The following is a 27,306-nucleotide window of genomic DNA, read 5'->3' on the forward strand; positions in this document are numbered from 1 at the left end:
AGAGTTAACCCTTCGAATTCAATATGATTGTACTTCAGAACTGTTCAAAAGAAGGGTCATATTGGTCTTGAAACGTTAATTCTGTTTCTCTCTCCACTGATGCTGCCAGATCTGTTGAGTTTTTCCAGCATTTTCAGCTTTTATTTCAGATCTCCAGCATCCGCAATATTTTGCTTTCATATTAGAATGTTCTCTCAGTTGGGCTAGGAAAATCTGACATCCATCACTGTGATAAAACTTCAAATTCTCTCTTCTCGTAGCATCCACTTTCGTAAACATCTGACACAGTAATTGTGATCAATTAATGTTAATAAAGCTTGTATTCCCTTGAGTATAAAGGAGTAATGGGATATCTAATCGTGGTGTTTAGAATGATTAAAAGAATTTAATAGGGTAGTTAGAGGGAAACTATTCCCTCTGGTGGGGGAGCCCAGAAGAAGCGTGCACTACCTTAAAATTAGATCTAGGCCAATCAGGAGAGTAATGGAAATCTGGAACTCTTCCTTCCCCCCAACCCCCCATCACTGCCCCACACCCTCCGCCTCGTTACATCCCCCTGCAAAAATCTGTTGAGCCCAGGGTCAATTGAAACTTTCAAAACTGAGATTGATAGATTTCTTTGTTCGGAAAGGGTATCAAGGGATATGGAACCAAGGTAAGTAAATGAAATTAAGGTACAGATTGCCGGTGAAGTGATGCCTGGCATTCTTCTTGGGTTGCTATAGTCCTAGTGGCGATGGTATTCCCACAATGGGAAGGAATATTGATCCAGTAATGATGAACAAATGATGATATAAGCCTAAGTCAAGGTATTGTGGACCCAAAGACAAAATTTGAAGCTACTAGGCTCCCACGACATTGCTGCTCTGATCCCTTTCATTGGTTATAGGTCGATGGGCAGGGAGGGCCTACTGATGCAAATTTGACAAGTCACTGCTTGATTTATACCCCTGTCATTCAGTATCCCCTGATACACACTGTCTACCAAACTCACTGCATCAAGCATGGCATTCATCAGGCATGCCCTGCTCTGCAGCTACTGCCACTGAAAAGGACAAGAGCAGCAAAGTCATAGTAACACCATCTTCTCTTACACACACATTGCCATTCCCTTGATCCATCACTGGGTCAACATCTTAGGATTTTCCGTCTAATGCTATCACAAAAACTTAATCAGCAGAAGAACTGCAGCATTTCATGAAGGTAGCTCAGCACCGCATGCTTGAGACAACCAGGGCTGAGTAATAAATGAGCCTTTTTCACCATTACCATATGGGACCATAAAGGCACAGAAGGAGGCCATTCAGCCCATCAAGTCATACCAGGCAATAATTCTGAAGAGGGACAAACATGGAGGATGGGACAGGAAGCAGGGAAAATTAAGGAATAAGGGCTTACACAGTTTGGAAAAAACATTTGTAAGCACATTAGCAATGCTTACCCTCAGTCTATTCTCATATATCTGTAGGTAAAATCTAGGCTGATATTCAGTGCAGTATTGAAGGAATACTGCACCATCGGATGCGCCAACTTTCAGTTGAAACATTAAACCAAAAACCTGTCTTCCCTCTCAGGTGGACGTAAAAGTTGCCATGGCACTTTTTTTGAAGAAGAGCAGAGGAGTTCATCAAGGTTTATTAGAATGATACCTGGAATGAGCAGGTTGTCTTATGAGCATGGGTTGGACAGGCTGGGCTTGTTTCCACTGGCAACTGGAAGAGTAAGGGGTGACTTGATTGAAGTATTTAAGATCCTGAAAGGTCTTGACAATGTGGAAAGAATGCTCCCTCTTGTGGGTGAGTCCAGAACAAGGGGGCACTGTTTTAAAATTAGGGGTCACCCTTATAGGACAGATGAGGAGAAATTTTTTCTCTCAGAGGGTTATGTGACTTTGGAACTCAGTGCCTCAAAAGGCAGTGGAAGCGGGGTCACTGAATATTTTTATGACAGAGGTAGATAGATTCTTGTTAGGCAAGAGAATCAAAGGTTATCGGGGGGAGATGGGAACACAGAACTCTAAACACAAACAGATTGGCCATGAACTTATTGAATGGCGGAGCAGGCTCGAACGGCCAGATGGCCTACTCCTGCTCCTATTTCATGTGTTCTAGTATCCTGACCAATTTAATCCTTCAACCAGCATCGATAAATGACCAGAGAATCTATATTTTTTTAAATCACATTGCTGTTGTTGAAATTTGCTTTGCATAAATTGGCTGCTACGTTTCCTTTGTTACAACAGTGACCACACTGGCTGTGAAAAAAACTCGGTCTTCAACATGAGTATCCTCGACTCTATCCCGCAGCATGCTACCCGCTACCACTTCAGCACAACCCCAACCCGGCATGAGGCAGAAAAGGCCATTCAACAGCTGAAGAGCAACAAGACATCAGGAGTAGATGGAATCCCCGCCAATGCACTAAAGTATGGCGGAGAAACACTATTGGTGCGAATACAGGGCCTCAGCTCCCTTATCTGGAAGGAGGAGACCGTGCCAGGAGATCTCAGAGATGCCATAATTGTGACCATCGTCAAGAAAGGTAACAAGTCCGACTGCAATAACCATAGAGGAATCTCCCTGCTGTCAGCCACAGGGAAGATCGTCGCAAGAATCATCCTCAATCACCTTCTCCCTGCGACTGAAGAGCTCCTCCCAGAGTCACAATGTGGATTCTGCCCATTAAGGGGCACAATGGATATGGTCAAGCAAGGCTGCGTCATCACACTGAGGCTCTTCTGGATTTTCCTTACCCAAATGCTCCATCTCACCCTCAGCAAGCTCCCCGCTGGAGTGGCGTGCAGAATAAGCGGGAACCTGTTCAACCTCCGCCGCCTGCAGGCCAAATCCAAGGTCGTCCCATCTTATGTCATTGAACTACAGCATACAAACGATGCTTGCATCTGCGCACGCCTGGAGACCGAGTTCCAAGCCATTGGCAACACCTTCACTGAGGTGTACAAGAACATAGGCTTTACACTAAACATCCATAAGACGAAGGTTCTCTACCAACCTGCCCCCTCCACACCACACTGCCCCCCAGTTATCAAAATCCACGACAAGGCCTTGGGCAATGTGGACCACTTTCCACACCTTGATAGCCAACTGTCAGCAAAGGCAGACATCGATGACAAGGTTCAACACCACCTTCAGTGTGCCAGCGCCGCCTTCAGCTGCCTGAGGAAGAGAATGTTTGAAGACCAGGACCTCAAACCTGGCACCAAGCTCACGGTCTACAAAGCAGTAGTGATACCCGCCTTCCTATATGAGTCAGAGACATGGACTATGTATAGCAGGCACCTCAAAACTCTGGAGAAGTACCATCAGCACTGCCTACGCAAGATCCTGCAAATCCATTGGCAGGATAGGCGCACCTGCATCAGTGTCCTCACTCAGACCAAGATCCCCAGCATCGAAGCACTGACCAGGCTCGATCAGGTCCGCTGGGCGGACCACATCATCCACATGCCTGACACGAGGCTCCCAAAACAAGCGCTCTACTCGGAGCTTCGACACAGCAAGTGAGCCCCAGGAGGGCAGAGGAAACGCTTCAAGGACACTCTCAAAGCCTCCTTGAAAAGGTGTAACATCCCCACCGACATCTAGGAATCCCTGGCCCAAGGCCACCCGAAGTGGAGGGAAAGCATCCAGGAAGGAATCAAACAGTCGAATCTCATCGTCAAGGACTAGGTGAAGCCAAGTGTCGACACCAAAAGCAGCGCATGGCAACCTGGGCACCCCATCCACCCGTTCCCCTCATCACTATCTGCCCCACCTGTGACAGAGACTGTAGGTCACACATTGGACTCTTCAGTCACCTGAGAACTCATTCTTAGTGTGGAAGTAAGTCATCTTCAACCCTGAGGGGCTGTCTGAGAGAGAGAAAAAACCCTTTGGAGCATCCTGAGATCATGAAAAACACTATATAAAATACAAGTCTTTTTCTCTGTAAATATAGGAATTTGTAACTGGAACTCCCTCTCTACTGAAACAAAAGAACTATTAAAAGTCCAACAACTTACATCAACCTTTTTATCTCTTCTATTCAGTTACAATCCCATATTAAAACTTGCATGACAGCAAAATTGCACACTCCTCACGGAAATGCAGAAACACAGAGGTACCATTGCTGAATACCCCACTGTCAACATCCTGGGGGGGGAGTTACTATTGACCAGAAACTGAACTGGACTAGCCATATAAGTACTGTGGCTACAAGAGCAGGTCAGAGGCTGGGAATTTTTCAGAGAGTAGCTCACCTCTTCACACCCCAAAGCCTGTCCACCATCACCAAGATACAAGTCAGGAGTGTGATGGAATACTCTCCACTTGCCTGGGTGAGTGCAGCTCCAACAACATTCAAGAAGCTCAACACCATCCAGGGCAAAGCAGCCCACTTTGTTGGCACTCCATCCACTGCCTTAAGCAAACACTCCCTCCACCGCCGACAAGTGTATACTATCTACAAGATGCACTGCAGCAACTCACCAAGGCTCCTTCGACAGCACCTTCCAAACCTACAACTTCTACCACCTAGAAGGACAAAGGCAGCAGATGCATGGGAACACCACCACCTGCAAGTTCGCCCCCAAGTCGCCCACCACCCTGACTTGGAAATATATCGCCATTCCTTCACTGTCGCTGGGTCAAAATCCTGGAACTCCTTTCCTAACAGCACTGTAGGTTTTTTGACACCACATGGACTACAGCGGTTCAAGAAGACAGCTCACCACCACCTTCTCAAGGACATTTAGGGATGGCCAATAAATACTGGACTTGCTAGTGACACCAACAGTTCGTGAATTATTTTATATAAAGATTGCACCTGTTCAAGCCATTTCTAGTTTTAAAAACCTCCTTCAGGTCTCCTCTTACACTTTCCGTTCCAAAGAACCTCAGGCTTTCCAGATAGATGGATCCTCAAAATTCTGGTCACGTCTTTTTAAATCGGGGGTGTAATTTTCCAGACCAAACCCGCCCCCACCTCTGTGGCAGATTTAATGGCAGGTGCCGTGGGGTGGGGGTGGGGAGGTAACAACGTGGCGGGAGCAGAAAAGTCGATTTTCCAGCGGCGTGAAATGACGGCAGGAACATACGCTCCCGCTCATCGCAGCGTGTTGTCACTCCTACCAGAGGCCATCCTGAAACCGTTTGGCATCCCGTTAATGGGATGCAGACGAAGGCCTGACCGGAATCGTTCCCCCCCCTCCCCCACCCTGCCCAATCAAACCCACCACCAGCGGGTTTTCACGCTGCCCCAGAACACATCCGGACCAATGTGGCATGCAAATGTCGGCACTTTACCTGGAGAGGGTTGGGGCAGCCTGCGGTGATCAGGATGGAGGCCTCCAGCGACTGTGGACCCTGGAACACCACACGCTGCAACGGTTGGGCGGAGCAACAACCACGTGGATCTTCTCGGCCCAGCAGATTCCAGGAGTTCGATCTTCAAAGCAGCAGCTCCTTCCAGGAGGTGGATCTTCAAGCAGCAGTATATTTACAGGAGTCATACGATTAACAATCATAGTGCACCCGTGCAGCCACATGGGAAATCAAAACTTCTTAATCTTTCGTTCCCCACCACTTCCCAGCATCTGCAGCAGGGGTGGAGGCACCTGCTGACCACTTTGCCCCACTGTCTTGGATGACCTTGACGGCTGTCCTCTGGAGACCCGATGCCTGGAGGCTTACTTTGGCTGTCCTGCTGTGAGGCAGCTGCGGTCACAAAGGACGAGGCTGAACAGGTTACATGCAACAGGGATTCCGAAGGGCCGGACAGCCTCAGTGTCCTGAGTGGAGGCCCATGGATGTCCAACAACCTCTCCCCCTCCCGCTGGGTGCCCGAGGGCCCTGCCTGAATCCTGGTGGGGAAGAGACATCTGGAGGGAGGTCAAGGTGCTCTATCCCCCTCTCACATAGCCACGCGAAAGCTCATCTAAGGCTACAGCGATGGAGGGCAGGTCTGCACGCATCTCCGGCAGAATCTACTGGACCAAATTCTCCATGGCATCTGCCGCCCCATAGAGACCTCCGAGTGTGCACAGGTCAGAACCAGGTCATCAGGGAGCAGGCAGATGGACTCCTCCACGTCACGTGTCACTCTGTTGAGGGCCTCCGCCACCTCTTGCTGCCTCTCCAGCATCTTGTACAGGGGCAACGCCAGAGACTTGTCATCGGACTTGGATATCATAGATGCCTCTTCCTCAGCAGTCCTCCGAATGCCCGTGAGCGTGGTTGACCCTACCTCCTCCTGCTGTGGACACATGTCCGTGCAGTGACCACCAGAATGAGAGACCTTTCTTGAACTACATCTATTATCCACCAAGGTGTGTCTCTCTGCGTTGGTGGAGGGTGCAGGTGAACTGCTATGACACCTTTACAGGTGCATTTTCTTCCTCACTCCTCTGTGGGCTGGTGTGACTGCTGGACAGGGCTTATGCTCTTGCCTGGCCCCCCCACTCCTGCTGGCACCTGTAGGTATGAGAGGAGAGCGCGAATGACTACATGAGCTGGCTCCAACATACAGGAACACATGACCCTTAAGATTCTATGTGACATGCCTGGATCCTTACAGGATGCCGGCCGACCTCTCCATTTCCGCAGGCTTAGCCAAGTTCCTCCCCTGCCAGCAGGGCTGCCCACCCCTCAGAGTCGTTCAGGTTCTTGGGATCAGGCCAATCCCCTCCAGTCCTCTCCCTCTCTCTCCTATTGTGCCATAACTTTTCCTGCACAGAGAAGGGTTTGAGAGCTATTGGGTTTCACGTATATTCTCGTGATTCCAATTTTACAAATAACCCACTGGATTGTGTGCCATGTGATTGATGCACTGCAGGTTGTCCACAAGGGTTCTGGGGTAGCACCCTCCAGAGCGGTGAGCCCATGCAGATAGAAAGATAAGGCTCACAGAGGCATATCATTAGCGGCGCTTGCTGGTGCCCTCAATGCCTGAGCCCCTTCCCTGCCCCCTCACCTCACAACACGTCAGCTCACTGTGTGGAAGGGTCAGCGACCCACAGTGGCCTCTCCACTACAGACTAGATGGACTGCAGTGGGTCTATGAGGTATCACCTTATCAAATTGCCACTGAGGCCCATGTCCCCTCTATCATTTAATGAGGTGAGTGTGAGCAGTTGATGGTTCACTTACCCTGACGGAGTGGATGAGGTCATTCATGTGTTTCCTGCACTGCAGGGCAATCCTCTGATGGAGGCCATGGGCACTGACCACCCTTTAGACTTCCTCCCATGTCAGGTTGGTCTTTTGGCTCAGCCTCCTCCTTCCATTCTGTGGGTAGAGGACGGCCTGGGCTCCACTTCAATCAGCAGGACTTCCAGGGGGGCTTCACTGAATCCACTCCTTGTGAAAGGCAGGCCATCTCCTCCTTGAACAGTGGGTAGGTTGATGCCCTGGTGCCTTTTAAACATGGCGCCCGGATATGACAGTGGGGTATGCGCCATCCAGCCCACGATATGGCGCAAATTCCCGCCAGCCTCCATGGCGGGAAGGACTCCTGTTCCCACCCCCGCCATGGGAATTAGTCCCAGAATGGAAAATTCTGCCCCTAGACGCACTGAATACCTTCAAGAACATGGATGGAACTGCATTCAGATCATAATCGCGCTGTCAATGAGGTCAAATTTATTTAATTTTGGGAGAATACATAAACATCAAGTTGTATTTATAATACACCTTCAACATAATAAAACATCTGCAGGAGATTCACAGAAGTTTTACAGAGCAAACCTTTACACTGAGCCACATACGGCGATATTTGGGCAGATGGCCAAAAGCTTGGTCAAAGAGTTGTGTTTTAAGAGCTTCTTAAAGGAGGAATGAGAGGTATAGCGGCTTTGAGGTTTATGGAAGGAATTTCTAAATTTAGGAGCTAGGCAGTTGAAGGCAAAGCCAGGGATGCTCGAGGGATCAGAATTAGAGGAGTACAGATATCTTGAAGGGTTGTAGAGCTGGAGGAGGTTACAGAGATGGGGTGGGGGGGCAGGGTCATGGAGGAATTTGAAAACAAGGATGAGAATCTTAAAACCATGGTGTTGCTTAAGTGGAGCCAATGCAGATCAGCAAGCACAGGATTGATGGGTGAACAGGACTTAATGTGGGTCGTAGAGTTGCATACATACACCAGTTCAAAAATCAGTTAAAGTAGCAAGTAGCAGGAAAGGGGTAATCTGCACAAACATTAACTTCTGGTTTTACACTGGCTTGCGTTAAAATTAGCACAGCTACAAACCTTGCCTCATAGGTTGACCAGGTGAAAACTGGCACTAGTTTAGTACATATAATTTTGTTAATTTAAATTGTGAACAGGCTCTGGACAGAATCCAACACCAGTCTCTGATTATGGAGAGATAGATCTTCAGTGCTGCTGGCAATGCCCCAAACCCTGCTAAAAATGTAGTGGCAGTGTGGGTTTAGAATCATTGAACCTTACTGCACAGAAGGAGTCCAGTCAGCCTGTTGCTCCTGTGCTGTATGTCTCTCTCAAAGAATTGTCCACTTAGACCTATTCTCTTTATCAGTTCATTTTTATAAGCTATTGTGGATTCTCTTTCCACTATTTCTAGTGGGAAATTTGATATCCTAACACGCCTCTGCATAAAAAGAAAATCTCTTAGCCTCTCACCTGGTTCCTCAAATCAATTCTTAAAACAGATCATTTGGCCATTGTCACATTGCTGTCTGTGGAATCTTGCTGTTTGCAAATTGGCTGCACGTTTCCTACACTGCAACAGTCACTACACTTCAAAAATACTTTATTGGTTGAGAGCACTTTGGTAGGTTCTGAAAAGTGCCAAATGAATGCAAATCTTTCATTTTTTTACCCTTCTGTAGCACTGAGGCCAACTGTAAGTTCCCACCCAGGGCCCTGGCTAAGTTTGGCTAATTTAGCACCAAACAGGAATTGAATCTAGGCCCTTCAAACTATGTAGAGTTTTTTTTTAAACCCACTGAGTTATCCGAGGAAACCATGGTGATGGTCCTCTTAATTGCCGTTAATAGGCGTTGCAATGGTTGGGGAGGGATGAGGGGAGGAGGAAACTGTTTCCCTGTCATCTCAGTCAGCAAATTATGAGTATATGGGAAGGGGGGAATTGGTAAGTAAATATAGTAATCAAGGGAAAGCCATCTAAAATAAATTTAGTGATACCTTCCTTGCACTTGCAACACCAGATTGCATCCGTAGGAATCAAGGTGACAGGGTGTGTTTGCTGCTTCGCTGCCAATCCACAGTGTGCTATCTCGTCCATCTCTCCCCGGGAACCCAAAGTCAGACCAGATTACATCCTACTAAAGAAATGCACACATTAGTACACCATTACTGGTTTATCGAGCCTTCATTCTGCTCAGTCTCCTTGCGCAACTCCTCTCAGTCTCCATTGATGCTACTCTGTATCTGACCTTCAGAAGACATGTAGGATGAGTCGTTAAACTGAGTGAAAAAAATGCTCCAGCACTACTTCAAAGTAGGGAAGAGGAGTTCTCCTGGTTTCCTGGCCAATATTTTTCCTCAATCAGCATCACTAATTAAAACAAAGAGGTTATCTGGTCATTATCGCATTGCTGTTTGTGTGAGCTTGCTGTGTGCAAATTGACAGTTTCTTACTTTACAGCAGTGATACACTTCAAAAGGTACTTCATTGGCTGTAAAGTGTATTAGGACATTGAGGTTGTGAAAGGCACGATATAAATGCAATTCTTTCTTTTTAATAGTCACTCAAAAATAACAGGTCCTCCACTTTTCCTTGCTGTTTACTGGCTCTCTCTCATTACTTCACAGAGTCACACTGACCCTAACCTGATTTATAGCAGGCTCTTACAGCTGGATGGATAAAGGATATGTTTATTCCATTAGTATGGCCTTGATTTGAGCCCAATTACAAGTGAAAATACAATGAACTAATCAGTGCACCACCCAGTTCTCCAAGGCACAAACAATATTTGACCAGGCGTTTTGTCTCCTTCCCTGTCTGTATTCCACTGTCCATTTCTCCTTTTTCTAAAGGAATTTGTGTCACCAATATTGCACATTTCACTGCATCTTATTACCAAAATCCATTTTGTCACCTACATTATGTCTAAATTAAAAGCTGGAATCTTCTGCCTGTTAACAAGCCAGTCTTGAGGGAAATTACACAAACCAATTTGTTAAGTGTAATATGTTGATGTCATCTAGGACTGATCACAACCCGATTGTTGCCAGCTGCATGAGATCATGTGTTGGTTACTTCTCGTTAATAGTCCGGGCTCGTGCCAGATGCTGTGTGTTTTCAAAGTACTTGAATTTTTTTCTTAACCCATTCCTCACATCAAACACATGGGCTCTTTCCTTTCCAATTCCAGGCTCCTCTGCAAGAGAATAGCGAGATTCCACCCCTCTACTTATGAAACTTGTTGGTCAATTCAAGTGTCAAATTGTTTCCAGTGGCAGGAGGGTCCGTAAAGCAGAGGAAACAGATTTAATGTAATTTGCAAACAAATCAGAGGGGGAGGCGGGGAGAATTTTTTTAAAAAATACAGCGAATTATAATGATCTAGGATGCAGCATCTAAAATGGTGGTGGGAACAGATGCAATGTCAACTTTCAAAAGGGAAGGAGATATATACTCGAAGTGGAAAAAAATTCAGGGCTATTGGCAGAAGTGGGATTAATTGGGTAGTTCTTGCAAAGAGCCAGCAAAGGTACAACGAGCTAATAAATTTCTTCTGTGCCATATCAGTCCATATCAACAATTCACAGGCAGGAAAAGACATCAACAGAAAATGCTGAAAGTGCTTAGCAGGTTAGGCAGCATCTGTGGAGAGAGAAAGTGTTAACGTTTCATCCTCAGGTGAAAGATCATCGACCTGACACATGCACTCTGTTTTTCTCTCTCTACAAATGTTGCCTGGCCGGATGAGCATTTCCAGCATTTTCTGTTTTTATTTCAGATTTTCAGCATCCGCAGTATTTTGCTTTCATTGAATGGATCTCTCAAGCTTTCCCCACACTAGGTTGGCCAGACCGTGATGGCTAAACACTTCTTCCCTCCCCACCTCACCTCCCTCCTAGCCTTCCAGCCAGGTAATTTCCTGAGAGAAGCAGAAGAGACAGATTAAAAAAAAACGTACATGGATCTGTGATTCGAAGAATGCTCATAGGGGATGCCTTGTGGACCTTCAACAACATCCAGATAATTTCCTATCACTCTACATGCAATGGGAGGTGCTCTGACTATAGGATGAAACCAAGAAAGGTGATAGAATACTGTTTGAACATAACAAATTATCTTCCTAGCACTGCTTCAGTTTCATTTTCTAAGTTTTTTTATTTGGGATCTAAATCTGATAAACATCAGTAGATAGATGATTGCAATCTTCTTTGAAAAAAAACAATCCTCTTCCTCTGACTTTTCTAAGACATTTACTCAATGTAATGGGAGCAATAATCCAGCAGCAAAGCACTTTGACTGCAAATATATGATATGCAACAAAATTGTACAGTCCATGTTCCCTGATAGAAATTTATAGCTGGCAATAACTTAACTATTCTAACATTGAGCAGGATGAAATTATGTTAATTTATAACTTTTAGCAATCAGTAATGAAGAGCTGGCTTCCCTGTTCTTAAGTTTGCTTTTAATTTCTGTTGGCAATTCATTCAAAGTGACACACGGGACTAAATGTACCAGGAAGACATGCATCAATGAAAACAAAGCTTAAAATTTTGGCAAAGGGATTTATCAAAAGCTAGCACAATGTCTCTAATGAAACTCCCTGTAGCAGCTGGACATAGACCTTATTCACATTGCAACAGCCACAGAATAAAAGTTACTAGCCTCTGGCTGTGTTTTGGGGTTTATTGCTATAGTTCAATACTGCAGTGGGTCTGGTACTAGACTAGTGACGTGGAGATCGTGAGTTCAATCTACACCAAGACGCGTTGTGAATTGTAATTAATTTGTGGGCTGACACCAGAATATATCTATGCTTAAACACACAACCAGTTCACTGCTAGTTCAGAGAAGGAAACCTGCCACCACTGACCCTACACATTGTTCCAGTCCCACACTATGAGCTTGAGCATTACTGGCCTCCAAAGTCATGCGGTGGAAACCCAGAATGAGCAAACAAAGCAATAGAATTTTGCAAAAGGAGGCAATTCAGGCCATCATGCCAGTGCCAGCTCTTCATATTGTAACAAAGATGCTAGAAATTTGACCAGAACAACTATGCAAATAAGGTCCTAAAAATGAAAGACCATTTCCACATTGCTTCCAAGGAGCAATTCGATATACGTCATATCCAGCTTATGGCTTGCATGTTAAGTGCTCCCTTCTAGTTAACTAAGCTTCTTTTAGCTGAGGGAGGTAACAGTTGGCTGCAGGGCACTGTGAGTGTGTGCATGCATGCATCTGATACAATCACTAATGTCATGCTGATGCTCTGCTGGCTGTATGACTGTTTTTTTCTGTTTGCAATGTGACTGCAAGCAGTGAAGGACAGTGCTGCAATGCACCACACGCAGTGCCTTCTTTTGCCCTACTTTGAAAGTGCTTATAAGCTGTTGTAGTGCCGCTGGGCTCCCAAAGGGTATGTTAATGCTTGGCCAGCTACAAGGCAAATGTAAATGGCAGGGAATGGCTAAAATCAATAACTTAGAAGATCTGTTAAAACAGCTCCTTCCTGGCAGAACATTTCAGCAGTTTCGGATTTGGCTGGCAGACAATCGTTCACTTCTCTTTAGCCACTTCCTCCACTCAACGCATCTTCCACTGGTACACAAAAAGGCACAAGTTAATAGTGCCAAAATTTTAACATGAGATGTCAATCAAAAACAGGCTCAAAGACATTAAGCACACATAAAGGTGGAGACCTCAAAGTACAGAGGGCACTCTGTTGGAAGTGCCATCCTTCAGATGGGAATTGAGACTGAGGCCGAACCTGGCTGTCCCAATAGTTTCTGGTGGATGTTAAAGACCTTATGGCACCTCAGAAAGGAGAACATGGAGTTTTCCTGGTGTTCTGGGCAGCATTCTGCCACTTAACCAGCATCACCAAAAAAAAAACCCTACTGTTGTTGGTAAAATCTTATTAAGAGCAAAATGGCTGCATGGGCTGTCATTGTATATTAACCATAAGACATAGGAGCAGAAGTAGGCCATTCGGCCCACTGAGTCTGCTCTGCCATTCAATGAGATTATGGCAACTCCACTTTCCTGCCTTTTCCCCATAACCCTCGACTCCCCTACTGATTAAAAAGTTGTCTATCTCAGCCTTGGGTATACTTAACAACCCAGCCTCTACAGCCCTCTGCGGTAAAGAATTCCACAGATTGACTACCCTCTGAGAGAAGAAATTCCTCCTCATCTCTGTTTTAAATGGGCGACCCCTTACTCTGAGATTATGCCCTCTGATTCTAGACTCTCCCACAAAGGGAAACAACCTCTCAGCATCTACCCTGTCAAACCCCCTAAGAATCTTACATGTTTCAAAAAGGTCACCTCTCATTCTTCTAAACTTCAATGAGTACAGGCCCAACCTACACAATCTCTCCTCATTAAAAAATCCCTCCATACCCGGGACCAACCTCGTGAACCTTCTCTGGACTGTCTCCAATGCCAGTATATCTTTCCTTAGATAAGGGGACCAAAATTGTTCCCAGTATTCTAGGTGTGGTCTAACTAGTGCCTTGTATAGTTTTAGCAAGACTTCCCTATTTTAATAGTTCATTCCTTTTGAAATAAAGGCCAACATTCCATTTGCCTTCCCTATAACCTGCAGAATTTGTATGCTAGCTTTTTGTGATTCATACATGAGGACCCGCAAATCCCTCTGTGCTGCAGCTTTCTTCAGTCTTTCTCCATTTAAATAATATTCGGCTCCTTTATTCTTCCTGGCAAAGTGCATAGCCTCCCATTTTCCCACATTATATTCTATCTGCCAAGTGTTTGCCCACTCATTTAACCTATCAATACCCCTCTGTAGACTTTTTGCGTCATCCTCACCACTTGCCTTCCCACCTATTTTTGTGTCATCCGTAATCTTGGTGATGGTACATTCACTTCCCTCATCCAAATCATTAATATATATTGTAAATAATTGTGGCCCAGCACTGATCCCTGATCAAGCACTAATCAAGAATAATTAAAACAATATATTCAGAAAAGTTCATGTCATTAAATGCAAATTTTGTAAAAGGGAATGTTAGAACAAACAGGTTTCCTGCGTTATAACAGAGGCTACATTTCAGAAATTTCTCATTGACTTTGGGATGGTTTGAGGTCATGGAAGACTATATAAATGCAAGTCTTCTTTTCGCTGCAGTCAATCTTCTTTTTATGTTTTTTCTATTGATAAATATACATTGTATTAGAAGGCATTGCAGTGAGCAACTATTGCATTTTTTTGTGTGCTTGTAATGTTTTGGGTTTTTTCTTTAAGTTAGCTCTTTTCCTTGGGTTCAATGCTACAGAAAAATCATGTAAATTAGTTCTCATGCTCAAATATCGCACTGTGTCTTTACATGTCCAATATTAAGGTAATTATGGTGAGCCCAGGGGTTGAACCGTTATCACCGTGTTTTGGTTTACAGGTTACATCATTTGACATCACATCATTTTCTTAACTTTGAAAAAGGTGCATCAGACAGTGGTGCAAGAGACACACACAAACACACACTTTTGCCCTATAGAATTCGGAAACAGAAAATAATGGAAGCTGCTCAATGTGAATCTTCAGAATATGGTTTCTGATAACTTTACACACCAGTTCATTGCCTGCCGATCTGCCACAAAGTCATCTCTCGTTTGCAACAAACTGATGGCTTTGAGGAAGCCAGTCTCTGTTGTTGAATTGCAACAAAGGAATTGTTAAAATTGTATCTCTCAAACATAATGATGGTTACCAGTAAAATGCTTCTACATAACCCTTGGAAAGATCAACAGGAATTGGACAGCTTAACCACTTCCTGGGGAAACAGATTAATCAAAAACAGTGGATGATTGATAAATCATGTCTCATCCAACAATAACAGCACCAAACACTTACATATCAAGACTTTCCTGGACTATACTTGGTTTCTGGTCTGTCCCAATGTATATATAACCAGACAGAAACATTTTCTCTAAGCGAATAAATTTAATCCAGTGTGCACTGTGAAAAGCAGGACAGAAACCAAGAACATAATCCATTACAAGCAGGAGTGTTTTTTTTTAAAATGGAGGAGTCTCAACCAATATTTGGTAATAATTTTTTTACTCTTAAAGAAAAACCTGCATTTATATTGCACTTTCCACAAATTCAGGACATCCCAAACCATTCTGAAGCCCATGAAGTACATTTGAAGTCACTGTTGTAATGTGGAAAACATTGTAGTCAATTTGCACACAGCATGGTCCTACAAACAGCAATGTAATAATAACCAGATAATCTGTTTTTAGCGATATTGATTACAGGATAAATATCAGCTACAACACCAGAGAGAGCTCACCTGGTCTTCTTTGAAATAGTGCAGTGGGATCTGTTATGTCCAGATGACAAAGTATCTGGGGAATCAGTTTAACATCTCATCCAAAAAAGCTGATATTTTATTAAAACTAAGTACTATTCACTTCTGATTAACAAAATGTTTTGTTGTGGGTTTATAACTTTGCAGAGAATTTTTGGACATCTAGCGAAGACAAGTTTGGTCTGAACGCATTTTGAACTGTTTGGTTACCTGAAAGACCTCGGCTTTCTCTTCAAAGGTCATGGCGATATACTTGTAGTCAGCATAGGCCCAATACAGAGACCGAGGGAAAGCAGCGAACAGTCCAGCTGAGACATCGGATCCACCATGAAGCCAGACTAAGAACTCCTGCAGTGTGGCCTGTACATACTCACAGTGTGTTTCAAACTGAGGAACTAGGGAAGACAAACATTTAAGGTGACTGAGCTATGTACAGGAAAGTAGCCCTACCCTAGTTTTATGAGTATTTTTGTGCACTGTATTTGCATATAATGTGCCATTTTTACCTCAATGAAATAGGAATTGATAGACAATGAAAAACCAAGGTTCATCCAGTTCTCATTCTACCATTCTGGTATTCACATGATAAAATGATAATGAAAATTGTTGACAAATCATAATAATAAATTGCTATTGATTAGACTATAACAGATCCAATCCAAACGCAAGAATAACTCCCATGGCAAAGAACATTGGGAACCTTACATTCAAAACCACTGTTACTGCAGGCAGGTTATACTTACGAGGTCATGTCTCAAATTACTCATATACTGCACCCCAAAATGTTATTTTCTGTAAGAAATCTACCTGCTTTGCGTTTGAATTAATTAATACTAACACTTATATCATCTTATGATGGCATTTTTTACTTAGATTGATCACTCGCTCACTGAAGTATTGTTTCCACGCTTAAATACACCCAACCTTCTGGAACACAAGACATCATTCAACAACCATGTCAAACCAGTAATGTTTATGGTGTCAAACTACCATTGTTTTTCTGATATATTATGTCCTGTAGCACATCTTAAACTCTCTCCCCATCAAAAAAAAAAATCATCAGTTAATGTTCTTTAGTATCTGGAGCAGAAGGTTATTAAACAACAGTGCTCAGACTTCAGCCTGCACATTAGCAGCAGAATACTTAACATTTGGAAAGAGGTAGGTGAAAATGTGCTTTGCATCATTAAAATAGAAAAGTGAGCCACATTACAAAAAATACCCTTGGGTCTGTTGATATGAAACTATTTAAAAGGCAGTCTGAATGTTACAGAAAGAGAGGTCAACAAAGGCATACAGATTTAAATAGATCAGAGTCCTTCCCAAACAGACATTTCTCAGGATTATTTGTGATGTTAACACACAAAAATTTACACTTGTTAAACAAGCGACAGTTAATGCTGCAGCAAGCTGAAATATCATTGTCTAACCATTCCATGGTGCCATTCATAGAAAGAATGGCAAATTATTGATGTGAAATTTAATTAGCATCCAAATTTAATATATTTTTTTTAAAAAACACAACACCAAATAAGAGGTAAAGCCGGTTGTGGCCAAACAGTGAAATGAGCAATCTCAGTTCAGTCCCCAGTGAACATGGTACCACCGCAAACAACTCTCTCTAACTCTGCACTCATGAGTATTAAATTGCCAATCTCATTCAAAGAGCTCACAGGATGGCTGTTAATCAAAAATGTTACAGGTACTCTGGTGGAATAAGGAACACACTTTTGGGGTTGGATCCGCAGCACATTCTGCGCCTAACCGATGCTATAGCTGACCTCTAAATGCGGAAAATGAGTGCTCAGCATAGAAAAAATTCATTTCCCCAGCATTTATATCCCACACTTTGATGAGTACAAAATTCACAAGAAAACAATTTAAATAAAACCATTTGCCACAATTAATATGTTGTTGCTCCTGGTATCTGTTGAACCCAGTGAAAATTGCAGCCCAGCTTTTTCCTTCAATGGGTCGGAGATCTCAGTTACTGTAAAGACATTGATGAAGTAACTTGATATATAACTATATGTACAGGCTTTATTTAAGCTTCTTCCATATCAGTTAATACATTTTTTGTTTAGTGCAGTTTTATTAGCCAAGCTTCTTAACCTGTTTACACTGAATAACATGCACCGAGCAAATGGCATCAATAATACATTGAGAAATAGTTTTATTTTATGCATTATTCAGGTCATAGCCCTTTACTAAAGGAGATACGCCTCATCAACTGTAGTTATACTCAAGGATCATTGTGTTTTTATTAGACATTCCCTACAAATTCTGTTACAACTAATGTATAACACAAATCATCTTTTTCCTCATAATATTAACCGTTATCAAGGTTATACTGCATTATGGCACATAATTGTGTCCCCTAATTCATTACTTCCTTAAAGGACAAGGTAGGTCTACAATTGTCCTTCGGTGACCTGTGGCTGTTAACAGAAACCCATGAATTAGTGAGTAGCTATGCTTAGCATCAGTACCTGTTTGATTCACTTGCTTGCGCCCTCACTCTCTCAATCTCAGAAGGTTGATGGTTCAAGTGCTGCAACATTTCAGCACAAAATACTGACAGTCCAGTGCAGTACTGAGGGACTGCTGCACTGCCCAAGTTGCCAATGCTGAATGAGATATTAAACCAAGGTTCCACCTGTCTCCAATGGTTCAGGTCGACATTAAAGATCACAAGGTTCTATCTGTAGAATGGCAGGAAATTCTCCTAAAGTCTGGGTCAACAATGCTTCTTCAACCACCACCAAAAAATAGGTCAACTGTCTTCAGCTTATTGCTGTTTATGGGATCTTACTGTGCACAAAACAGCTGCTGGTTCACAAGCATAATAGCATTGACTGCACATCAAAATAATTCATCATACATGAAACATGTTTACAGGGCTGAGAGATAACAAATGCTGTACAAATACAAGGTATTTCCTACCGGTATGATTCATGGCTAGGAAATTACCTCCCTTACATTTTAAATAATTAACTCTGGTCAATTTATTTTTTATCCTTCAATGTTTGCCTTGTTCAAATCTAAAACCTTTCCCTTCTCAAAACACAATGTGAAACTCAAAAATATATTGTCACGATTTGAAAGAGGTTCCTTTACTGTCAGATTGTCAAATAATTCTGATTTGTCACTCAATCATTAAATCGAGTATGACCCGTCAGTTCAGAAGAGATACAATAGCATAGTGGTTATGATACTAGTAATCCAGAGGCTTGGACGAATGATCTTCAGACATAAGTCCAAATCCTATCACAGTAGCTGTGGAATTTAAATTCAATTATTTAATTAAATAAAACAAATCTAGAATAAAAAGTCAATATCAGTAATAATGGTCATGAAATTGCCACATGGTTGTTAAAAACCAATCTACTTCACTAATGCCCTTCCTGGAAGGAAACCTGCCATCCTTACTAGGTCTGGCCTATATGTGGCTCCAGCAAAAACTTGCTCACCGATGCTGAGTCAATGGGAATGAGGGGGGAAACTCTCCATTGGTTAGTGTCATACCGAGCACAAAGGAAGATGGTTGCGGTTGTTGGAGGTCAATCATCTCAGCTCCAGGACATCACTGCAGGAGTTCCTCAGGGTAGTGCCTTAGGCCCAACCATCTTCAACTGCTTCATCAATGATCTCCCTTCCATTATATGGTCAGAAGTGGGAAGTCCGTTGATGATTACACACATTCTGTTCCATTCACAACTCCTCACATACTGAAGCAGTGTGTGCCAGAAGGCAGGAAGACCTGGATAACATTCAAGTTTGGGCTGATAAGTGGAAGTAACATTCGCGCCATACAAGTGGCGTGTAATGACGATCTCCACTGGAGACACTGGCATGGTGGTAATGTCACTGTACTAGTATTCCAGAAGCCTAGTCTAATGCTCTGGGGACATGGGTTCAAATCCCACCACAGTGGTTGGTGGGATTAAATTCAATTAATGAAATCTGGAATTGAAAGCTCATCTCAATAATGGTGACCATGAAACTATCATCGATTGTTGAAAAAACCCATCTGGTTCACTAATGCCCTTTAGGGAAGGATATCCATCATCCTTACTTGATCTGGCCTACATGTGACTCCAGACCCACAACAATGTGGTTGACTCTTAACTGCCTTCTTGCAATGGCACAGCAAGCCACTCAGGTCAAGGGCAATTAGGGACAGGCAACAAATGCTGGCGATGCCCATATTCCATTAAAGAATAAGGAGAGAATCTAACCATCTCCCCTTGACATTCAATAGCATTACCATCTCTGACACCAGCCTTATAAATAGTGCAGCTACATGAGAAGGCCAGAGGTAGGAATTCTGAGGTGAATAACTCACCTCCTGACTCTCCAAAGCCTGTCCACCATCTACAAAGCAGAAGTCAGGAGTGTGATGGAATACTCTCCATTAGCTTGGATGAGTGCAGCTCCAACAACATTCAAGCAGCTCGATACCATCGGATAAAGCAGCCCACTTGAGCGGCACTCCATCAACAAACATTCACTCCCTCCATCGCTGACATACAGTGGCAACAGTGGGTACTATACACAAGACTCATGCAGCAACTCACCGGTGCTCTTTCCACACCCACAAACCTCTACCATCTCATAGGACAATGCTGGAAAGTGGAATTAGGCTGGGTGGCTCGCTTTTCAATCAGCGCAGACACAATGAGTCAAGCGGCCTCTTTTTGTGCCGTACGCTTTCTATGACTCTATGACAAGGGCAGCAGACACATGGGAACACCACCACCTGCAAGCTCCCCTCCAAGCCACACACCACCCTGGCTTGGAACCATATCGCCGTTCCTTCACTGACGCTGGGTCAAAATCCTGGAACTCCCTTCCTAACAGCACTGTAGGTGTACCTACACCACATGGACTGCAGCGGTTCAAGAAGGCAGCTCACCACCACCTTCTCAAGGTAATTAGGAATGGGCAACAAAATGCTGACCTGGCCAGTGACACCCACATCCCATGAAAGATGGAAAAAAGGCCCTCAACATTGCAGTTCTCTCTTACCTGCCCTCTGAAATGGCCTAACAACCCACTCGTTTGCATTCAAGAAAGTGTTTTACCACCTTCTCAAGGGCAATTAGGGATAAGCAATAAATGCTGATCTTGCAGTGACACCCACATCCCATGAAAGTTTTCTTTTTAATTCAGCCTTGAACACATTCTAGGAATTTATTGCATCTAATACCTGAGCTGCTCTGCTTCACCAGTCTGTGTAGAAAATTAAAAATCTGTGTGAAAATTTTAATGCAGTAATCAGTATTAAATTAGATTACAATGGTCTACATGCATCACAATACAGCCCGTAACCTTGACAACGGTTTAAAGACAGTTGAACCAAAAGTGAAGCTGAAGGGTCAGTGGTTCCATCAGAATTTAGCATAAAAGGCTAATGAAAATATTACAAATGACCCAAGTTCTAATGGTGACTGCTGCTGATGAGATGTAACTAACTTCCTCGAAAAGGTCACATTGTACAATTTCTAAAGTGATTTGGAGAAACAAATCCTGTCTCAATAAAGCCGTTAAATGTGCTTTGGTATAATTCACATGCTGACTGTTTCTTCCACAAGAGCAAATTACCACGGTTAAATCTATCAATACTTAGTCGGCAGCACTCTCACCTCTGAGTCAGAGGTTGTGGGTTCAAGTCTTACTCCAAAGTCTTGAGCACAAAATTCTAGGCTGACACTTCAGTGCAGTACTGAGGAAGTGCTGCACTGTCAGAGGTGCATTCTTTCTGATCAAATCAAAAACTGAGGCACAATATGTCCTCTCAAATGGATATAAAAAATCACTTGGCACTGTTTCAAAGATGATCAAGGGAATTCCCCCCACCCCAGTCTTCTGGCCAATATTTAGCCCTCAATCTAAGTCACTAAAACAGTTTATCTGGTCATTCCTGTTTGTGGGATCTGGCTACACACAAATTGGGCACTTTGTTTCCTACATTACAACAGTGATTAAGCGACAAAAAGTGCTTTGTTGGCTGTAAAGTGCTTTGGAATGCCTTGAGATCAAGACAGGCACATAAAATACAAGTCTCTTTTCTTCCTTAATGCAATGGAGCAAAGGGAAGAATATGGACAAAATGACTCCGCGGCCACACAGGAAGCAAGGCCTGATATTCAGAGGGGACTGGAAATTAAACTGGAGGTGAAGCGCAGGCGAAGTTCAGCTTCCCTTCTCTGCAGAACAGGGCTTATCGCTTTTCTGATGCTGCAACCAAGTCACAAATTCATCATTTGGACACAACCTCACTGTTTATACAGCTGCGTGAAGAAGTTGAAAAGTTCATGTAGACAGTTGAGCACAGTATGTTGCTAGAAAATTTCATAACTGCGCAACTCCTAAACACCCTCAAATCAATCCTTCCTTCAAAAAGCCATTAGCTTTTAAAACTACAAGTGGTATCCCCTAATCACTGCTCTCCGGTTTACTCATCTGCCCTCCTACCTCTTTCTAATTTGGCGTATTTTGCACTGCCAGTTCATCTCAGTTCTTTAGTCTTCAACTAAGTTTAATTCCCAGTGGAACTCCAATAAATAGTAATGCACATTCCCATCAGGGTTGCCAACTCTCCAGGAATGTCTCAGAGTCTCCAGAAATGGATGACTAATCTCCAGGCCAACCAAGGAGAAAAGCCAGAGCGTCATTAAAGTTTTCTCTTTTGTTTATTAGTTAGAAAAATGCTGTTTGGCAGACAATCGAGAAACATCCAATCGGGTAACAGTCTGCTCGCTTGCCAAGCATGACACTATGAGAATCACTATGAGAACGTTGCAGGTGGGACAAGCAGGGGAAATTGGAGGGAAGAGGTGAAGTGATGGAACCTCCAGCAATACGTCAAACCAAATGTCCGCAACCCTAGTCCCATCTCGTTACTCTCCACAAAGAGGTTTCCATCCCCAGCTAGGCCACTGGAGAAAGACATCAAATATGGAATCCAAACAGCTCACCAGAGAGAGGCCCAAGGCAACATCTATATGATTGCAAGCAGCCAACTATACAAGGGCTCCCTTTGGGCACAGAGGATGCGCACATCAGAAAACCTCAAGAGCAAAAATGGAGGCCACGGGTTTCCACTTTCTAAAAAGAAAAAGATGCGCAAGGATGTGCACATTTTCCTAAGACCAGTCTCCATTTTTATAGAAGAAAATGCTCCTTCTCCCCAATATTTCAACTCTTCTCAAAGGAGAGAAACATTAATTTTAGCACTAGCCTGTAGAACCTAGGTAGAGTTCCCCTCTTTGTTGGTCCACTCTGACAACAGCAATTACAGATAACTGCCCTTTGCACTGGAGACCAGCTAAACAACAAACAGTGGGGATGGGAAGGGGACAACTCCCCCTTGCCTTGAAAACTGTTGCTAAGCCCCAATTAGCAGTCCCAGCCTATAGTCACACGCCTGATGAATCCAGGGTATAAACAGGCATGAAGCAATCAACACCATGTCTCCCATCCACCACCGCCACCCCTACACCCCACCATTTGAAAAGCAGCCATTCTCAGACATCCCCTGTAACTGATAGCAGCAGAAAGCCCAAGCAGGATGAATGGTCTCCAGTGCTGAAATTGACGTTCAGGGAAAAAAAAAGGAGTCTAGGAAATTTCTCATGATTTTCTTCTATAAAAGAGGACTTTGACCAAAGGTAGCGTCACTGCACTCACTTTCCCTGTTAACCACTGGCAATCAAAGTTTCACATTGTGCTGCAGAAATGATTAAAAATATATTATTTGTTATTTGTTCAGGAGATTTTCCACTTAAGTTCCAGCTGCCAAAAATAGTCACTTGAACTTTAATCAGAGGGATTGTTAATCCTTTAAAAAAAAGGAGTGATGTGCACAGCAGGTAAAATAACACAGTCAGTCAACGGGACAGGAAAGAGCGCAACAATCCACAGAGGGTCAGACTCTAAAGGAAAGCAGCAAAACTGAACCAGCGAATCAATGGAGATAGAGGAATAAAGGCTGCTTTGTTCTACAGTCTCGCCAAAGTTGGAATGTAACCCAATCCACTGCTCACAGAGCAGTGTTGTATTCTCGTGGCTCCAGGATTTGAATCTCATCCTCCTCAAAGCAAAAGTGCTACCTCCCATTGAAGCCAACAGTGCTACTGAGGGACACATACAGACTGCCCCCTTTAACCTGTCTGACCAGAAAAGTTCAAGGAGGAAGTACAGACACAAGACGTCTGTCTCCGCCACAGCAAAAGCAAGAAAATTTAACAGGGGAAGCATATGTGAAGGAGAAGGAATTACTCTCTAGTAAAAACACTCACAGCAATTTCCTCCTCCTCCCAAGTTCATCCTATCACCCCTGTACTCATTGAACAACATCATCCGGCAATGTCTCAATTTTAAAATCCCTCTATGGCCTCCCCCTGTCTGCATGACGGTAACTTTCTCCAGCCCTACCTCGCTGCTCCAATTCTGCCCTCTTGCATATCCCCGATTTTCATTGCTCCAACACTGCTGGCCGTGCCTTCAGCTGTCTCAGCCTCAACCTTTGGAATTCCCTCCCAAAACCTGCCTCTCTATCTTTCTCCATTCCTTGGAAATGCCCTTTAATTCTTACTTCACCGTTCCCAATATCACCTTATTTAGCTCAATGTCAAATTTTATCCAATAATGCTCCTCTCAGGCATCTTGAAATGTTGTACTTTGAGGGTACTACATAAATATAAGTTGTTGTTAGATACTAATATAACATTGCAGACACAATATATTTGGATTTTCAAAAGGTCTGTCATAAGGGGCTATGTAGCAATCTAATGACTAAGACTAGAACATGTGAATTCAGGGGGCAGTTCGCAGAATGGATAGGAAGGTAGCTACAAAATAGGAAACAGAGAGTAGGGGTGAAGGGTAGTCACTCAGACTGGCAAAAGGTGGGAGGTGGTGTTCCACGGGGATTGGTGCTGGGATCACAAAAGTGCAATTCCAAAATTTGCAGTGGCACCAAATTGGGTTAATGCAGAGGACTGCATCAACATACAAGAGGACATTCTTAAAAACCCAAAAGGGAATTGGTTAAACACTTAAATGGGAAAAAAAACTGAAGCACTTTAGGAAAAGGACAGGGAAGTGGGTCTAATTAGAGAGTTCCTTCAAAGAGGTGGCAGGAAAGGCAAGAGGAAAGGCATGCTAGATCAAATGGCCTCCTTCTGCGATGTATGATTCAATGATCGGACGTAAATTTGGTGTTCAATGTTGACACTTTTCTCAGCGCTGGATGTGTTGAAACATGGTGGCATACCAACGTTTATAATTGTTTTTAGCGATCTTTGGTTTTTGCGTCCTGCTATCAGTCTACTCACTGTTAGAGCTTCTCACTTGTATTTAATTCGTGCTCAGATGCCACAACAGCTGGGCTACAAGTACTACCATAAAAATAAGGCAAATGTTGCTGTATGATTGTCAATAAGATTCATTCTTGGGCAGAAGGGATTGAAAAGGACACAAGGAATCTATAATAAAACGCTGCTAATGTAGGCCTGTCAGCATCTGACAAAGAAAAGACATTTCAGGTATAGATCTTTTACCAGAAACTGAAATTGAGCAATAAATAAACACCTTATATAGTATTGAACAACATGAGAGCAAGGCTTGCTTAGAATTGTGCAGCACAGTAAGAGGCCATTCATTCTGTCATATCAGTGCTGGCTCCTGCAAAGAATCATCCAATTAGTCAGCCCATAGCCCTGTAAATATTTTCCCTTCAAGTATATATGAAATTCTCTTGAAAGTTACAGTTTCTTTCAACTTGCTCCATCACCTTGGCTTTCTCTGCTCTAAGGAGAACAATCGCAGCTTCTCTTAACTTTGAAATTTCCAGTTCTGATGAAGGGTCCATAACCAAACCATTAATCTATTATTACAAAGAAACTGAAAGACGTGTTGTGCATTTCCAATATTTTCAGTTTCTATTTCAGATTTCGAGCAACTGTTCCTTGTTATCAATAAGAAATCTTATAATAGGAAAAACGGATGCAGCAGTCTAGCTAATGATCTTCCAGTCTTAACTGGCAAAACTGCTGATGGATTAGAATGCTCTGAGAAGGGAGGTAACTGGGACGAGGGGATAAAGAGAGACAGAAAAGAAAAACAAACACTTCAACTCATTAACAAGATACGGTGTTAGTTGTAGCTCTGTGTGCAGCACTGCTGCTCGAGTCAGAAGGCTGTAGATTCAGGTCCCAGCCAAAAGATCTGAGCACAAAATCTAGGCTGACACACTCAGTGCCAGTAATGAGGGCATACTGCACTATCGGTGATGCTGTCTTTCGGTGGGACAGTACATCAACAGTCCTCCCCCTCAGATGAACGTAAAAGATCCCGTGGCGGTATTTTAAAAAGAGGAGTTTTCCCAGCTACGAAGACAAAAACTGCTGGAAAAACTCAGCAGGTCTGGCAGCATCTATGGAGAGAGAGACAGAGATAACGTTTCGAATCCGTATGACTCTTCTTCAGATCTAAAGGGAGGTAGAGATGTGGTGAAATATATACTGATTAAGGGGGGTGGGACAGGTGAAGCTGGATAGAAGGCAAGCGATAGGTGGAGGCAAAGGAGAGATGGCAAAAGATGTCATAAACAAAAGGTCAAAGAGTTGTTAATGGTGGTTGTACTGGCTAAAGGAGGTGCTATTGGTGACACTAAGAAAGCAAAATGTGATAATGGCCGGACCAGGGTAAGCACTCTGGAAAGTAACAGATGGCCCTGGTGGGGGTGGGGTAGGGAAAGAAAGATCGAAAATAGGCTAAAAGCTGGGGATAAAACAATTAATGGAAATGGAAATACATTTTTAAAATAAGAATAATGAAAATAAGTGGAAAAAAATTAATGAAAATTTTAAAAATAAACAAACAAATAAAAATGAATATGGAAAAAAGGGGGATGAAAAGGGGGGGGTGAGGGTGGAGAAGAGAGTTCATGGCCTTAAGTTGTTGAACTCAATGTTAAGTCCAGAAGGCTGTAAAGTGTCTAATCGGAAAATGAGTGGCTGTTCCTCCCGTTTGCGTTGAGCTTCACTGGAACATTGCAGCAGGCCAAGGATAGACATGTGGGCATGAGAGCAGGGTGGTGTGTTGAAATGGCAAGCGACAGGAAGGTCTGAATCATGCTTGCGGACAGACCGAAGGTGTTCCACAAAGCAGTCACCCAGTCTGCATTTGGTCTCTCCAACGTAGAGGAGATTGCATTGGGAGCAGCGAATGCAGTAGACTAAATTGAGGAACGTGCAAGTAAAGTGCTGCTTCACTTGAAAGGAGTGTTTGGGCCCTTGGACGGTGAGGAGGGGGGAAGTAAAAGGGCAGGTGTTGCACCTCAGGTGTTGCACCTTCTGCGATTGCATGGGAAGGTACCGTGGGAAGGGGTTGAGGCATTGGGGGTGATGGAGGAGTAGACCAGGGTGTTCCGAAGGGATGCCGACAGGGGGGTAAAGGGAAGATGTGTTTGATGGTGGTATCATGCTGAAGTTAGCGGAAATGGCGGAGGATGATCCTTTGAATGCGAAGGCTGGTGGGGTGAAAAGTGAGGACAAGGGGGACTCTATCATGATTCTGGGAGGGAGAGGAAGGTGTGAGGGCAGAGGTGCGGGAAGCAGGTCAGACACGGTTGAGGGCCCTGTCAACCACCGTGGGTGGAAAACCTCGGTTAAGGAAGAAGGAAGACATGTCAGAGGAACTGTTTTGGAAAGTGGCATCTTCAGAACAGATGCGACGGAGGCGAAGCAATTGAGAGAATGGGATGGAGTCCTTAGAGGAGTCAGGGTGTGAGGGACT

At 43.6% G+C, this 27,306-nt stretch overlaps 1 protein-coding gene across 4 annotated transcripts in view; it reads right to left on the reverse strand.

Annotated features, from left to right (window-relative positions):
- The window catches only part of hspbap1 (hspb associated protein 1), an 82,234-nt gene that overhangs the window by 36,456 nt on the left and 18,472 nt on the right, over positions 1-27,306 (reverse strand). For all 4 annotated transcript variants that reach the window (XM_078552624.1, XM_078552626.1, XM_078552625.1 and 1 more), the window contains exons 3-4: positions 15,712-15,896; positions 9,163-9,299 (exon numbers count right to left, since the gene is read on the reverse strand). In XM_078552624.1, coding sequence (XP_078408750.1) covers positions 9,163-9,299; positions 15,712-15,896 — 322 coding nt within the window. The remainder of the gene's footprint in view (positions 1-9,162; positions 9,300-15,711; positions 15,897-27,306) is intronic.

Source organism: Cetorhinus maximus, chromosome 11 (assembly GCF_964194155.1).
Source record: "Cetorhinus maximus chromosome 11, sCetMax3.hap1.1, whole genome shotgun sequence".
Classification (NCBI taxonomy): domain Eukaryota; kingdom Metazoa; phylum Chordata; class Chondrichthyes; order Lamniformes; family Cetorhinidae; genus Cetorhinus; species Cetorhinus maximus.